General features: G+C 42.2%; 1 protein-coding gene across 1 annotated transcript in view; it reads left to right on the plus strand.

Moving 5' to 3' along the window:
* LOC120052913 overlaps nucleotides 1-17712 on the plus strand; it is a 112847-nt gene that overhangs the window by 88148 nt on the left and 6987 nt on the right. The window contains exons 4-6 of the mRNA XM_039000137.1: nucleotides 4246-4410; nucleotides 13467-13578; nucleotides 15214-15341. Coding sequence (XP_038856065.1) covers nucleotides 4246-4410; nucleotides 13467-13578; nucleotides 15214-15341 — 405 coding nt within the window. The remainder of the gene's footprint in view (nucleotides 1-4245; nucleotides 4411-13466; nucleotides 13579-15213; nucleotides 15342-17712) is intronic.

A 17712-nucleotide genomic window follows, 5' to 3' on the forward strand; every position in this document is an offset into this window, starting at 1 on the left:
AAAACGTTTGTGCTGATTAAAGAAACAATAAAACTGTCCTTCTTTAGACTAGTTGAGTATCTGGAGCATCAGCATTTGTGGGTTTGATTACAGGCTCAAAATGGCTAGAAACAAATACATTTCTTCTGAAACTCGTCAATCTATTCTTGTTCTAAGAAATTAAGTCTATTCCATGCGAGAAATTGGCAACAAACTGAAGATCTCGTGCAACGCTGTGTACTACCCCTTCACAGAACAGCACAAACTGGCCCTAACCAGAATTGAAAGAGGAGGACCCGGTGCACAACTGAGCAAGAGGACAAAGTACATTAGAGTGTCTAGTTTGAGAAACAGACGCCTCACAAGTCCTCAACTGGCAGCTTCATTAAATAGTACCTGCAAAACACCATTCTCAACGTTAACAGTGAAGAGGCGACTCCGGGATGCTGGCCTTCTAGGCAGAGTTGCAAAGAAAAATCTAAATCTCAGACTGGCCAATAAAAAGAAAAGATGGGCAAAAGAAAGAAGACACTGGATAGAGGAACTCTGCCTAGAAGGCCAGCATCCCGGAGTCGCTTCTTCACTGTTGACGTTGAGACTGGTGTTTTGCGGGTACTATTTAATGAAAAACGTTAAACAGCATCTTGTCAAGCTGCAGGGAAAGTTTTGCGACTTCTTCCCGGAGGAGAACAGGAGACAAGACGACTGGATACGGGACCCCTTTCAAGTGGAGATGGAAAGTGTCACATTGCCAAGCAACGAAGAGGCTCAGCTGGTGGAGCTGTCATTTGATCACGGACTGAGCATGCGCATCCCGGAAATGACACAGCCACAGTTCTGGTGCAGCTTAGTGGGAGAGTATCCTGCTCTCGCCTGTCATGCAATCAGAATCATGCTACCTTTCAGCACTACCTATCTGTGTGAAAGTGTCTTCTCTGCTATGGTCGTGCTGAAAACTAAAAGCGAAAACTAAAACAGAAATCTCATAATTCAAATTTCTCAAACATACAAGTATTAGACACCATTTTAAAGATAGACTTCTCGTTAATCCAACCACAGTGTCCGATTTCAAAAAGGCTTTTCGGCGAAAGCACAACATATCATTATGTTAGGTCAGCAACTAGTCACAGAAAGCATACAGCCATTTTCCAACCAAAGAGAGGAGTCACAAAAAGCAGAAATAGAGATAAAAGGAATCACTAACCTTTGATATTCTTCTTCAGATGACACTCCCGGGACAACATGTTACACAATACATGTATGTTTTGTTTGATCAAGTTCATATTTATATCCAAAAACCTCAGTTTACATTTGGCTTTGCCTCTAAAACATTCCGTGAATTTGCACAGAGCCACATCAATTTACATAAATACTCATAATAAACTTTGTTAAAAGATACAAGTATTATGCACAGAATTATAGATATACTTCTCCTTAATGCAACCGCTTTGTCAGATTTCAAAAAAGCTTTACAGAAAAAGCAAACCATGCAATAATCTGAGTACGGCGCTCAGAGACCAAAACAAGCCAAACATATATACCCGCCATGTTGCGGAATCAACAGAAGTCAGAAATAGCATTATAAATATTCACTTACCTTTGATGATCTTCATCAGAATGCACTCCCAGGAATCCCAGTTCTACAATAAATGTTTGTTTAGTTCGATAAAGTCCATCATTTATGTCCAAATACCTCCTTGTTGTTCGCGCCTTGAGTTCACAAATCCAAATTCATGACGCGCGATCACTAGGTCCAGACGAAAAGTCAAAAAGTTCCGTTACAGTCCGTAGAAACATGTCAAACGATGTACAGAATCAATCTTTAGGATGTTTTTAACATAAATCTTCAATAATTTTCCAACCGGAGAATTCCTTTGTCTTTAGAATTGCAATGGAATGCAGGTCGTTCTCACGTGAACGCGCGTGGTCAGCTCATGCCACTCTGGCAGACCTCTGACTCATTCAGTTCCTATTCGCCTCTCCTTTACAGTAGAAGCATCAAACAAGGTTCTAAAGACTGTTGACATCTAGTCTAGCCTTAGGAAGTGCAATATGACCCCATAGACACTGTATATTCGATAGGCGATGAGTTGAAAAACTACAAACCTCAGATTTCCCACTTCCTGGTTGGATTTTTCTCAGGTTTTCGCCTGCCATATGAGTTCTGTTATACTCACAGACATAATTCAAACAGTTTTAGAAACTTCAGAGTGTTTTCTATCCAAATCTACAAATAATATGCATATGTTAGCAACTGGGCCTGAGTAGCAGGCAGTTTACTCTGGGCACGCTTTTCATCCAAACGTGAAAATGCTGCCCCCTATTCCAAACAGGTTAAGAACAAATTCTTATTTACAATGACGGCCTACCCCGGCCAAACCAGGACGACGCTGGGCCAATTGTGCGCCGCCCTATGGGACTCCCAATCACATCCGGGTGTGATACAGCCTGAACAGCCAGCATGACCTCCGATTTGCCCTGTCAACCATCACCCCAGACTTCAATAAACTTATCAAACTGAAGAAACACCACCAGCTTTCCCACTGATAGGCCACACACAAACACACACACACGCGTGCGCGCGCACACACAATAAATAAACAGGTTAATGAGTTATTGTTCACTAGGTTAATTATTATTGTTAATTAATTCTGACATAAATATTACATGTTATTGAACTGGTTAAAAACGTATACCTTTAAAAAAAAACGTCACGGTTGTGAAACTATTCACATGGTAATTGATGATTAAGAATTCCTAATGATTGTTGTTTTTTCTATTTTAAAAACTGGTATGTGTTACTGTTCATTAACATTATTGGACTGGTTTTAATGTCATGTTCTGAGTCTGATCATTTATTCCACCCCACTCCTGAACTGGTCGCCTAATTAAAATGGCTTATTCACTTGAATTTGTAATACATGTTTTCTCAGTTAATATGGCTGTGTAATGTCTTTCTTTAATACCATAATATTAGCCCATTGCGACAGAGTCTATTTTGCAAGTGAAGCCTGCTCAAGAAGGCAGCTGCAATACAACATTACAAAATGTAATCATCAACCGTCCATAATATTGGGTCGTGACTCAATTGTCACTGTCAAATTTGGGTCCCCAGGCAATACCAGTTGATGTTCACAAATGCCTATTTCATTATTTTCATTCCACTACTGAATTTTTTCCCCAAGACACTTTTTTTTTTTTTATATATAAAAAAAAAAAAAAAAATTTTTTTTTATTTTTTATCCCATTTTCTCCCCAATTTTCGTGGTATCCAATCGCTAGTAATTACTATCTTGTCTCATCGCTACAACTCCCGTACGGGCTCGGGAGAGACGAAGGTCGAAAGCCATGCGTCCTCCGAAGCACAGCCCAACCAAGCCGCACTGCTTCTTAACACAGCGCGCCTCCAACCCGGAAGCCAGCCGCACCAATGTGTCGGAGGAAACACCGTGTACCTGGCCCCCTTGGTTAGCGCGCACTGCGCCCGGCCCGCCACAGGAGTCGCTGGAGCGCGATGAGACAAGGATATCCCTACCGGCCAAACCCTCCCTAACCCGGACGACGCTATGCCAATTGTGCGTCGCCCCACGGACCTCCCGGTCGCGGCCGGCTGCGACAGAGCCTGGGCGCGAATGCACTGCGATGCAGTGCCCTAGACCACTGCGCCACCCGGGAGGCCCCCTCCCCAAGACACTTTTAATGAGAAAATGTATCTAGTTTATCAAGTTTATGCTGATTTTTAGTTGAGACGTGTATGTGTGGTTTTCATGTGGTTTATTTAAAACTTGTTCATGTTTAATAAACACAAAATTTGACTTTTAATTTTAAGACTTTCATTGCGACTCTCTTTAATATACCTCACATCTGATCTCACCCTATTCTGCATACACCCAGCAGCACTTTATAACCAATATACACTTAAATATAAATACATATACCTTCACATACCCCCCACACTAACAAACAACTACTGTACACAAAATATTTGTTCACAAAAGTAGTGCACTGGGCCTTCAATAGTCCTGTATTAGTGGAATGATATATCAGTCAATATTTGATATTTCTTCAGCACCCCTCCCACACCCCCCCTCTGGCGAAAACAATTGCAGCACCCTCCCCCTCCCCCAGGTTTGTCTGATGATGACTTTCTACTTATTTTTACCCACAACATCATATTTATGTCCACCATAGTGGGTTTAACAACAATGAAGTAATCCTGTAACTACAGTGTAGGACTCAGTCATCTGTATCACTTCTCTCTTCCAGGAGGAGGAGGCTCCAGAGGTGCTGCTGGTGAAGGAGGAGGGGTGTGAGGAGGGTCTGAGGAATACTGTGGGGACCATGGTCATGGAGGACAACCAGACTACACCTCCTCCTGAACCCACAGAGGAACCAGCTGAGCAGAAAAGGACCACACACAGTCTCCCTGAGGTGAGCCCACTGAACTACTGTCTGAATGGTATTCGGTCAGGTCCCGTATCACAAACCTCAGAGTAGGAGTGCTGATCTAGGATCAGTTTTTCCTTTTAGATCATAATTAATAAGATTATATGGAAAGATCCTAGATCAGTACTCCTATTCTGAGATTCTTTGTGGATCTGGTCCCAGGTCTTGATTAATTTAGTCTTAAAGCGCGACTGCACTTCCTGATTTGGACTTGTTTTTCATCAATGCGCATTAAGAAATACTAGCGGCCATGACTGAAGGCAACGAGAGTTTGATCAGTGGCTCTTCAGAGGGGGAAGGGGAGGATATTCCTCAGTGAATTTCATAAAAATATAAATAGTGAAACAATAAAAAGTTATCCTTTTTAGATAACTATGCTAAATATACACACTGTTTTGCAATGAAGGTCTACAGTAGCCTCAACAGCACTCTCTTGGGTAGCACCGAGGGTGTAGCCGGAGCTAGTTTCCGTCCTCCTCTGAACAGATTATTATTTATTTTTCTACCCCTTTTTCTCCCCAATTTCATGGTATCCAATTGGTAGTTACAGTCTTGTCTCATCGCCTCAACTCCCGTACGGACTCGGGAGAGGCGAAGGTTGAGTGCCATGCGTCCTCTGAAACACGACCCAACCAAGCCGCACTGCTTCTTGACACAATGCTTAACCAACCAAGCCGCTTAACCCGAAAGCCAGTCACACCAATGTGTCGGAGGAAACACCGTACACCTGGCGACCGTGTCAGCGTGCATGTGCCCATCCCGCCACAGGAGTCGCTAGAGCACGATGGGACAAGGACATCCCTGCCGGCCAAACCCTCCCCTAACCCGGACGACGCTGGGCCAATTGTGCGCCGCCCCGTGGGTCTCCCGGTCGTGGCCGGCTGCGACAGAGCCCGGACTCGAACCAGGATCTCTAGAAGCACAGTTAGCAACTGCGATGCAGTGCCTTAGACCACTGCGCCACTCGGGAGGCCCCTCTGAACAGTTTTGAACAAATGAATTTCTTCAAAAATGAAAGAGAAGTAAGAGCGAGAGACCTAGTTATATTTTGTTGTATTTTTTTCACTTATCTAACTAGCGAATGCAGCTAGCTAGCTAGTTTAGCCTACTCAAACACCCGGCTCAAACAGCGAGGGATACTATGCTAGCTAGCTGGCTATGGCTATCCAACACTGGAACTCTTCCAAGTCAAGGTAAGCTTTTGGTTTTATTAATTTATTGCGACCGGGGCCCGCCGGTGTAACTGCTAAACTGCTTGCTGTACACTGTAATGTTTGTAGCTGGTTTATTAACACATACGTTCTAGTAGCTAGCCATGTTGACTATGACGTTAGGTGACAACTATGTAGGCTGTGTGTAGCGGTTAGCAGTTATGGAATGAAGGTTTGATTTGAAAAGTTTTTTCCCGCTTTGTTATGTTGTGCACTGAAGTCCACAAGCAAAGGGAAAAGGTGATAGGACGAGAGCTCATAGATGCGAGTAGGAATTATACAACAAGCAAATTATCATGCTTTTTGTATGTAGCTGCTATGAAAGGGAACTGTGTTTGTGGTGATCAGGGGTGTATTCATTCCGCCGATTCTGTTGAAAAATGTTTCTTAAACGGAAGCAAACAGAATGAAATGGGGAGAACCATACCTACATTTGTCCAAAATAAACTCTTATTTACAACTGTAGGACTAATGACTACACCCTAGATCAGCTAGATGCAGGCAAGAGTGTGCAAGGCGGTATTGAATGTGTCAACTGTCTGGATTACTCAAATTTTTCTCTTGACCTTTTGTAGCAACCTCATGATGGGTATAGGGGAAATTTTTGTATCATGTAGTATCCTAAACCTGGAGATGTTTTATTGAGCTGGATTAATAAAATACGAATGACGGTCATCCAATATGCTGTAATAGAAATAAGGTCATGATCATTAAAAAAATGATCCTCTCTCACCTTAAATGGCACCGACCGTCACTTGATTTGATGTGGGTGTTTCTTTGCCATTAAATCACAACAAACAAGGGCAGTAGTGAGTACAGCGTGGTAAGCTTAGCTAGTTTTCCAATGAATAGAACTACGTTTTGAAGTTGAGGCCTTTCTCCCCCGACTGACCATGTCAATATGGTGAGCTAATTGACCCTTCGCTTAGCCCCGCCCCAGAATTTTGGGTAACCAATCGCAGTGCTCCAATGGATTTCAACTGTCGTCAAGTTCCCGGGAAAAGCTCACGCTTAAATTGCCAGTGAGGGCTATGGAAAAGTGGTCTTGTGATAATTGTTTGTGTTTCTGCTGGTCAGAGGCAGCAGGCACTACATGTTAAACGAATGGGGACAGGAGAGGTGAATTGTTTTGCTCTCAAGGAAAGGGTGCCATTGAGAGAAGTGATTACTGGGGTAGTGGTAAATGTGAAAGTTGACCAACCGAAGGGGAAGATTCCCGGTGTTTGTGATGCTCGTCATTTGGTGCGACACAGACAGGATGGGTGAGTGGTGAAACAGAAGAGTCGTCGTCTGTCCTTTTTGAGTTTTGATGTTGTCTTTGCCCGACAAAGGGATGTTAGGATATATAAGTTATCCCGTACAAGCTTTTGTGCCGAATACATTACGTTGTTACAGGTGTCAAGCTTATGGGCATGTGGCAGCAGAGTTTAGGAGGGAGGTTCCTAGGTGTGAGAAGTGTGCAGAAGGGCATGAGACAAAGGAATGTATAGCATTGGGGAAAGTAATGGTATGTGTTAATTGTAGGGGTGCCCATGGGGCTGGGCATGTCTGGTGCGAGAGTGGCAGGTTGAGGTTTCCAGGGTTAGAGTAGTGCAGAAGTTGTTGAATGCTGAGGCAGTGAAGAAAGTAGAGGAAGATGGATCAAGGGGGAGGGATCCTCAGGGGAGTGGTGTGGGGAGGGATCCTCAGGGGAGTGGTGTGAGAAGTAGATCTGTACCAGTACAGAGGGATAGGGCAACAAGTGATATAAAATATTGTGAGAAAAATAACTTTCTTTAGTTTGGAAGTAATTTAAATGCTAATCGAGGGACTGTAACTACAGAATAGATTCAGATTGGTGACGCTGACATTGTTATTATGCAACCAGCTGTGGACGTTGCTGAATGCTTGATTATACATTTTGCTATTTGCTGCCAGAGCCATAGTAGACAAGTACCATCTTTCATTTATTATTGCCCTAGAAAATATAAAACTTTTATGATAAAGGGCATGTTGTTTTGGGTTAGCAGACGAAGCCCCTGAATGCTAGATGGCTAGCTACCTAACTGGCAAATCAGGGTTAGTTATCATATCTTTGTCCGAGTTTAAATGAGTTGGCTAGTTTTCTAACTTTAGCAAGCCAGTTTGAGTTGAAACATTATTGAAAGCAAGCTGGCTACATCCTATGATTAGCTAGCAAGCTAGTATGCAAGTGCCTTCCCTGTATTAACCGTAAATGCCAATGAGCTACAGTTAGCTGTTGTTAGCAAGGTAGCTAACGTGAGCTATGCACATCTTCCTCAGTACATCACATTTCATGTTAAATTGATTAGGCAGAGCAAACCCGTTTTGGTGATTTCTGTCATATCATCAAAATATATATTTTTATACAATCAAAATAAATCATCGAAGGTAATGCTTAGGTGAATAAACTATAAAGGGAAATAAATGGCTACAGTTTATACTTATTTCATGAAATGTTGTTTTTAGAAAAGGGGCGTTTTAAAAAAAAGTTCAGGGGTAACTGCCCCCCCCCCCCCCACACAAGTGTGTTAAAATCCATTTAATCGGATTTATTTAGAAATTCTTTAGTAAGTAAGTAATATTTAAGCTAAGTCTAGCTGTCTTACTTTAATGATTTAAATCAAATATGGGGGGGGATGGTGTTGCACATGTCACCTTTAATAATGTCTGCATTATGAGGAGATTTGATGTAAAGTCCCTCTTTTTAACTCACCTGCACATTTACTTTGTTCTTTCTTTGTTGATCCTTTTCCATACAATCCATTATGTACAAATGCCTTAAATATGATTTGAATAATGCAAGATTTTTTACTTACATTCAGGAGCAAAATGTTTTCAATAGTTGTTTTTAATTCATAAAAAAAATCATTGGGATATTGGAATGGAATATAAATAATAACATTCAATGACATTGGAATATAACATTTAATAACAACTAATTAACTCTAGTGTAACATTGATGTGGCAACTCTCTTATGCTCTGCTATTGCACAATTCTAATTTGTACCTGTAGGTAACAAATACAGCTATCCCGAGTAAAATTGGAGCACAACTCATGAGCCCACCTCCTGCACTGCTCACACCCAATCCAGTCCCCACCTGTGACTGAAAACAGGGGGAGAGATGCCAGTTGAAAAGCTCTCTTAAAAATGTAAATAGCTATCTAACTTAGCTATATGACATTTTATTTTTATTTAACCTTTATTTAACTAGGCAAGTCAGTTAAGAACAAGTTCTTATTTACAATGACGGCCTACCAAAAGGCAAAAGGCCTCCTGCGGTGACGGGGGCTGGGATTAAAAATAAAACAATAAAATATAAAAATAGGACAAAACACACATCACGACAAGAGAGACAACACAACACTACATGAAGAGAGACCTAAGACAACAACACAGCATGGTAGCAACATGACAACAACATGGTAGCAACACAACATGGTAGCAGCACAAAATGTGGTACAAACATTATTGGACACAGACAACAGCACAAAGGTCAAGAAGGTAGAGACAACAATACATCACGCAAAGCAGCCACAACTGTCAGTAAGAGTGTCAATGATTGAGTCTTTGAATGAAGAGATTGAGATAAAACTGTCCAGTTTGAGTGTTTGTTGCAGCTCGTTCCAGTCGTTAGCTGCAGCGAACTGAGAAGACGAGCGACCCAGGGATGTGTGTGCTTTCGGGACCTAAAGGCTGTATAAAATAGCTAAAAGGCTATAATATTGCATTAACTGTAAAGCTATATCAGTCACTAGTGGAAACATTTACAACTGAAATTAAGTTATGTTATCTTTTTTATGTATTTTACCTCCGACGATTTGGTAGTAAGGTTGCTAGCTAGTACTCCTAGCAGCTTATGCTAACTAGTTAGCTGGCTAGCATTTACTGCTAGTGAAGTTGCAAGCTAGCAACTTAGCACAAACTAGCACTGACTAGGCTAGTCATTGTCTAAATGACAGGTAGAAACACATCCATAACCATAAAGGGGTAACTAGCCCCCGGGGGGACGGGGGAGAGTTTCCCCCAAAACACTTATCCAACATATTACTACATTAGATAAAAAATGAATTGGATTATTTATTGTAAGGCTTTCCTACTTGTATATTTACAAAAATATATAGATCTAACTTCATTGGAATATATCTACAACTTTTTTCAATTTTAAAAGATTAGATCAACTTACCACAAAATCGTTTTGTTGAAATATCTCCAAAAGTTGTGATGACAAAGAGGAAAATATTTTGTTCAGCAAGAACAGTGACAGCCAGGGAAAGTGTTGGGGAAATAATTAGGTGACATCTTGTGGTCTTTATGTGAATTACAGAGGGGGGGCAGTTACCCCATACTACCCTACTTTTCTTTTCTAAACGAGCACCTTATGAACTGCACACACACCAAAAACCCTGTTGTTTTGACAAGTGGCAATAAATCACTGATATCGATTAAGGGGGAAATCAGGTTGTACACGCTGTTGAAATTAACACAGCTAAAACAAACACTGGAGATATGTGTTACATCCAGTGTCAACCCATCATTCAGGGCAGGTGGGGCTCTGTTTTGAGCCCCACATTTTTAGCAAATAATTTGGTCTATTTTCCCTTCTTAATTTTGTCTACTGTTCTGACTTGGTGGTGCACAGCCTATAACCTGTTTTGGAGAAATGTAATCATCGAATATTGTAAGAGCTTTCATTGTCTGCTTATATGCCCCCTTTATTTATCCTATGGTTTTGACTTGGTGTACACGGAGAACACTGTAAGAACGACCCATGTTCTGAATTCTGTCGTACATTTCAAAAGTGCTGAACAAATACAGTTGAAGTCGGAAGTTTACATACACTTAGGTTGGAGTCATTAAAACTTGTTTTTCAACCACTCCACAAATTTCTTGTTATTAACAAGCTATAGTTTTGGCAAATCGGTTAGGGCATCTACTTTGTGCATGACACAAGTCATTTTTCCAACAATTGTTTACAGACAGAATATTTCACTTATAATTCACTGTATCACAATTCCAGTGGGTCAGAAGTTTACATACACTAAGTTGACTGTGCCTTTAAACAGCTTGGAAAATTCCAGAAAATGATGGCATGGCTTTAGAAGCTTCTGATAGGCTAATCGACATCATTTGAGTCAATTGGAGGTGTACCTGTGGATGTATTTCAAGGCCTACCTTCAAACTCAGTGCCTCTTTGCCTGACATTATGGGAAAATCAAAAAAGAAATCGGCCAAGACCTCAGAATAAAAAGTAGTCCTCCACAAGTCTGGTTCATCCTTGGGAGCAATTTCCAAACGCCTGAAGGTACCACGTTCATCTGTACAAACAATAGTACGCAAGTATAAACACCATGGGACCACGCAGCTGCCATACCGCTCAGGAAGGATATGCTTTCTGTCTCCTAGAGATGAACGTACTTTGGTGCGAAAAGTGCAAATCAATCCCAGAACAACAGCAAAGGACCATGTGAAGATGCTGGAGGAAACAGGTACAAAAGTATCTATATCCACAGTAAAACAAGTCCTATATCGACATAACCTAAAAGGCCGCTCAGCAAGGAAGAACCCACTGCTCCAAAACCGCCATAAAAAAGCCAGACTACGGTTTGCAACTGCACATGGGGACAAAGATCGTACTTTTTGGAGAAATGTCCTCTGGTCTGATGAAACAAAAATAGAACTGTTTGGCCATAATGACCATCGTTATGTTTGGAGGAAAAAGGGGGAGGTTTGCAAGCCGAAGAACAACATCCCAACCGTGAAGCACGGGGGTGGCAGCATCATGTTGTGGGGGTGCTTTGCTGCAGGAGGGACTGGTGCATTTCACAAAATAGATGGCATCATGAGGTAGGAAAATGATGTGGATATATTGAAGCAACATCTCAAGACATCAGTCAGGAAGTTAAAGCTTGGTCGCAAATGGGTCTTCCACGTCATTACTTCCAGATGTTTTAATTGACACAAGAGAGTTAAATTTGAAAGTCAAACCTTGTGATTTTTATTTTCTTACTTTTAATGCTATTTTATGTTTATTCAGAAAAAAATATACATGTAGTGATGTCTTATGATTGTATTGTAATTTGAAGTGTTATATATAAAATAAAATAAAATAAGGATTTGTTTTTAAATAAATAAATAAATGTACAAGATAGTTAAATGGAAACGCACCCTAGCAGGCAATTGTCACATCTATTTTCTTTGTAAACTTTCTAAATGTCGACAAAATATCACAGACAAAATATCGTAGTGCTAGCTGCGCCACCAGAGTCTCTGGGTTCGCGCCCAGGCTCTGTCACAGCCGGCCGCGACCTGGAGGTCCGTGGGGCGACGCACAATTGGCCTAGCGTCGTCCGGGTTAGGGAGGGTTTGGCCGGTAGGGATATCCTTGTCTCATCGCGCTCCAGCGACTCCTGTGGCGGGCCGGGCGCAGTGCGCGCTAACCAAGGGGGCCAGGTGCACAGTGTTTCCTCCGACACATTGGTGCGGCTGGCTTCCGGGTTGGAGGCGCGCTGTGTTAAGAAGCAGTGCGGCTTGGTTGGGTTGTGCTTCGGAGGACGCGTGGCTTTCGACCTTCGTCTCTCCGGAGCCCGTACGGGAGTTGTAGCGATGAGACAAGATAGTAATTACTAGCGATTGGAAACCACGAAAATTGGGGAGAAAAGGGGATAAAAAATAAATAAATAAATATATAAAAATATCACAGGACAAGTTAATGGAAACATAGCTAGGTTGGCTGCTAGTTAAGTGATAGTTTGGCTGTCTAATCCATGTACTGGTGTGTGGCTCGTGACTTTTATAGAGAGACCGCTCTGAACTTTTCCTGCCATTTCCCGGTAATTTAATTAACTCTGCATTCTAAGTCCTGCGCATCCCAGTGCGTGTGACAAAATCAATTGTACAAAACCAAAGATATTGATCTGTTTCGAGCAATCAGTCTTATGTCATCGTGATGACTAAACTTTTATACTAACATCTGAGGTAAAAAGGACGTGTAATTCCACTACATTTTATGGGGTGAAAATGCAAGCTTGTGTAAGGTAGTAACACAAAATGTCCACATTAGGGAAATTAGCACAATATACAGTAATTGAATATGGCAAAATAATTCAAGATGTTAATTTAAAATGATATGATAATATATGTTACTATTTCACACTCATTTAACCATTTAGAGAGTTTGGTACCCCCTGTATTTAACCTCGTTATTGTTATTTTATTGTTTTTTGTTGTTGTTTTTTTACTTTAGTTTATTTATTAAATATTTTCTTAACTCTTATTTTTCTTAACTGCATTGTTGGTTAAGGGTTTGTAAGTAAGCATTTCACGGTATGATCTACACCTGTTGTAGAATTTGAATAAAATTTGATTTGTTGTCGGTTGTCTCTGGGCAATTGGGCATCGTTGGCAAAAGTGGGCAAGTAAGTAATCCATACCAACCCTCCAGTAAGTCATGACGAACTCACTAACAAATCTCAGTTTTGGACGAGACTGACTTTATGACCAAAATTATCCTATTTACACTTTGTAGTCAATTTTGACACTAGAATGAATGTCAAATCGATGCCACATAGGCCGTTTAAAAAAAGAGAAGTTGGTTCTAAACTAAGGGGTTGACCTTAAAGTGTAGGACCATGCCTTTCAATTATCAAACCATTTAAGAGTGTCAAGTAATCAAATCAACTAACACATTTGCAAAGTATCAAATCAATTAATATTTTTGTATAGTACTCATAGCAATCCCTCATTGCTCAATCAGAAGATGCTCCATAGCAGGGTGCTCATATCAGATTTCTTGATCCAACATCCTCTCACTCTGTATCTCTTACAGTCAGTAGACATGGAGGATGGGAAGCCTGATCTGCTACTAGTCAAAGAGGAGACAATAGAAGACGGACCAGAGAGCACTGACCTGCTGAGTGGACTAAAGATGGGGGAGCAAGGTAAGGTTGACATATTGTGCATTCAGAAAGTACTCAGACCCCTTAACTTTTTCCACATTTTCTTACGTTCCAGCCTTATATTACCCCATGATGACAAAGCAAAAACACGTTTAGAAGGTTTTGCAAATGTATTAAAAATAAAAACGAATATCTTACATTTACATAAGTATTCAGACCCTTTACTCAGAACTTTGTTGAAGCACCTTTGGCAGCGATTACAGCCTCGAGTCTTCTTGGGTATGACGCTACAAGCTTGGCACACCTATATTTGGGGAGTTCTCCCATTCTTCTCTGCATATCCTCTCAAGCTCTGTCAGGTTGGATGGGTAGCCTCGCTGCACAGCTATTTTCAGGTCTCTATAGAGATGTTAGATTGGGTTCAAGTCCGGGCTCTGGCTGGGCCACTCAAGGACATTCAGAGACTTGTCCCGAAGCCACTCCTGCGTTGTCTTGACTGTGTGCGTAGGGTCGTTGTCCTGTTGGAAGGTTCACCTTCACTCAGTCTGGAGCAGGTTTTCATCAAGGATCTCTCTGTACTTTGCTCCGTTCATCTTTCCCTCGATCCTGACTAGTCTCCCAATCCATGCTGCTGAAAAACATCCCCACAGCATGATGCTGCCACCACCATGCTTCACCGTAGGGATGGTATTTGCCAGGTGATGAGCGGTGCCTGGTTTCCTCCAGACGTGACCCTTGGCATTCAGGCTTTAGAGTTCAATCTTGGTTTCCTCAAACCAGATAATCTTGTTTCTCAAGTCTGAGAGTCCTTTAGGTGCCTTTTGGCAAACTCCAAACGGGCTGTCATGTGTCTACTGAGAAGTGGCTTCCGTTTGGCCACTCTACCCTAAAGGCCTGATTGGTGGAGTCCTGCAGAGATAGTTTTCCTTCTGGAAGGTTCTCCCATCTCCGCAGAAGAATTCTGCTCTGTCAGAGTGACCATCGGGTTCTTGGTCACCTCCCTGACCAAGGCCCTTCTCCCCTGATTGCTCAGTTTGGCTGGGCAGCCAGCTTTAGGAAGAGTCTTGGTGGCTCCAAACGTATTCCATTTAAGAATGATGGAGGCCATTGTGTCCTTGGGGACCTTCAATGCTGCAGACATTTTTTGGTACCCTTCTTCAGATCTGTTTACTCGACACAATCCTGTCTCGGAGCTCTACGGACAATTCCTTCGACATCATGGATTGGTTTTTGCTCTGACATTCACTGTCAACTGTGGGACCTTATATAGACAGGTTTGTGCCTTTCCAAATCATGTCCAATCAATTGAATTTACCACAGGTGGACACCAATCAAGTTGTAGAAACATCTCAAGGATGATCAATGGAAACAGGATGCACTTGAGCTCAATTTTGAGTCTCATAGCAAAGGGTCTGAATACTTATGTAAATAAGGTATTTCTGTTTTTAATATTTAATACATTTGCAAGAATTTATATAAACCTGTTTTCGCTTTGTCATTATGGGGTATTGTGTGTAGACTGATGAGGGAAAACATTTATTTAATCAATTTTTAATTTTTTTTATGTTTACACACATTATAATGTATGAAAATTATCCGGTAATACATTTAAAAAATCTTCATATGTAGAGTTCTCTGCCATGTTTGTAAAGTCTATTTTGTAACCTCTTCCTGCAGGTGGTTGGCTGGAGGCTAACAGAGAAGACTGGGCAGCCATCTTGGATTCCCAGAACCAGGCCGGTGCAGCCAGGGACCCGGGGGACAACATCACCGAGCAGGCCAGGACCAGAGGCAACATAGTGGAGGTCAGTGGATGGGACAGCATCCTCAACTATGGACTGGGGAACAAAACGGTTAACCACAACCAGAAACAGACAGTCAAACACAAAACAACATCCGATCTAAGTAAGGGATGGGCATTTGTCTGGCACGGAGGGAGAGAGAGAGAAAGTAGCCAAACCTGACTAAGGCTGGTTAGACAAACTTGTTGCTGCCATAGGTTATCTATCATACCATCTGGTAGTGCCTATCTTGACTCCATCAAATCATTTGTAAAAGAGCTAGCTAGCAACAGCAGTCAGTTAAGTTAGCGAAGTAGCAAGGCCAATTAAAGCTATTTTGCTGCGCTCCCCGTACTTGTCTACAACTCTATTCATATGAAACATCAGCCTACCGGTTGGATGATCAGTGTAGCCTACTCCTCATTTAGCCAACTTAATTCTGTAATTTTTATTCCATTTTGCATTGATTAGAAATCTCCCTCTCAATGTAGCGCCGCTTTGATTGATTCTAATAACAACAAGCTACACCTGTGAAACATGTGTAGGCTACCGGTGCGTCTTTTTTATGGGGCGCACTCATAAAAAAAAGTATATACTTTTTTAATTTAATGGTCTATCCTTGTAGACTATGTTGCAATGTCACATAGATCATTGTAAACTCAGCAAAAAACGAAACTGCCCTTTTTCAGGACCCTGTCTTTCAAAGATAATTCGTAAAAGATCCAAATAACTTCACAGATCATCATTGTAAAGGGTTTAAACACCCATGCTTGTTCAATGAACCATAAACAGTTAATGAACATGCACCTGTGGAACTGTCGTTAAGACACTAACATCTTACAGACGGTAGGCAATTAAGGTCACAGTTATGAAAACTTGGGACACTAAAGAGGCCTTTCTACTGACTCTGAAAAACACCAAAAGAAAGATGCCCAGGGTCCCTGCTCATCTGCGTGAACGTGCCTTTAGGCATGCTGCATGGAGGCATGAGGACTGCAGATGTGGCCAGGGCAATAAATTGCAATGTCTGTACTGTGAGATGCCTAAGACCGTGCTACAGGGAGACAGGACAGACAGCTGATCATCCTCACAGTGAAGACTGCAACACCTGCACAGGATTGGTACTTCCGAACATCACACCTGCGGGACAGGTACAGGATGGCAACAACAACTGCCCACGTTACACCAGTAACGCACAATCCCTCCATCAGTGCTCAGACTGTTCGCAAATAGGCTGAGAGAGGCTGGACTGAGGGCTTGTAGGCCTATTGTAAAGCAGGTCCTCACCAGACATCACCAGCAACAGCGTCGCCTATGGGCACAAACCCAATGTCGCTGTACCAGACAGGCCTGGCAAAAAGTGCTCTTCACTGACGAGTCGCGGTTTTGTCTCACCAGGGGTGATGGTCGGATTCGCGTTTATCGTCAAAGGAAGGAGAGTTACACCGAGGCCTGTACTCTGGAGCGGGATCGATTTGGAGGTGGAGGGTCCGTCATGGTCTGGGGCGGTGTGTCACAGCGTCATCGGACTGAGCTTGTTGTCATTGCAGGCAATCTCAACACTGCGCGTTACAGGGAAGACATCCTCCTTCCTCATGTGGTACCCTTCCTGCAGGCTCATCCTGACATGACCCTCCAGCATGACAATGCCACCAGCCATACTGTTTGTTCTGTACGTGATTTCCTGCAAGACAGGAATGTCAGTGTTCTGCCATGGCCAGCGAAGAGCCCGGATCTCAATCCCATTGAGCACGCCTGGGACCTGTTGGATCGGAGGGTTCCCCCCAGAAATGTCCAGGAACTTGCAGGTGCCTTGGTAGAAGAGTGGGGTAACATCTCACAGCAAGAACTGGTAAATCTGGTGTAGTCCATGAGGAGGAGATGCACTGCAGTACTTAATGCAGCTGGTGGCTTACTTTTGATTTTGTCCCCCCCTTTGTTCAGGGACTCATTATTCCATTTCTGTTAGTCACATGTCTGTGGAACTTGTTCAGTTTATGTCTCAGTTGTTGAATCTTGTTATGTTCATACAAATATTTACACATGTTAAGTTTGCTGAAAATAAACGCAGTTGAGGAGGACGTTTCTTTTTTTGCTGAGTTTATTTGATTTTAGACAATGCCTTTTCATTGTTAAAATATACTGATTTTTTCCCCCTCAAAAATGAATACTTTCCCATGTAATCGAATATTAATGTCTGTGGATATTCAAATATCCGAATAACGTGCCCATCCCTAATATTAGTCTTCATGACAACAGACTGGCTGAGACCAGGACGAGGCGTAGATTTGGTGTGAGGGGACGGGAAGGTGTCGGGATGTGGCTAGAGACGGGGATGTGGCTAGAGAGAATGGACACAGACTCCATCCTAGTTGTGATTCAGAGAGACTCAGGT

This window comes from Salvelinus namaycush, chromosome 8 (genome assembly GCF_016432855.1).
Source record: "Salvelinus namaycush isolate Seneca chromosome 8, SaNama_1.0, whole genome shotgun sequence".
NCBI classification, from domain to species: Eukaryota; Metazoa; Chordata; class Actinopteri; order Salmoniformes; family Salmonidae; genus Salvelinus; species Salvelinus namaycush.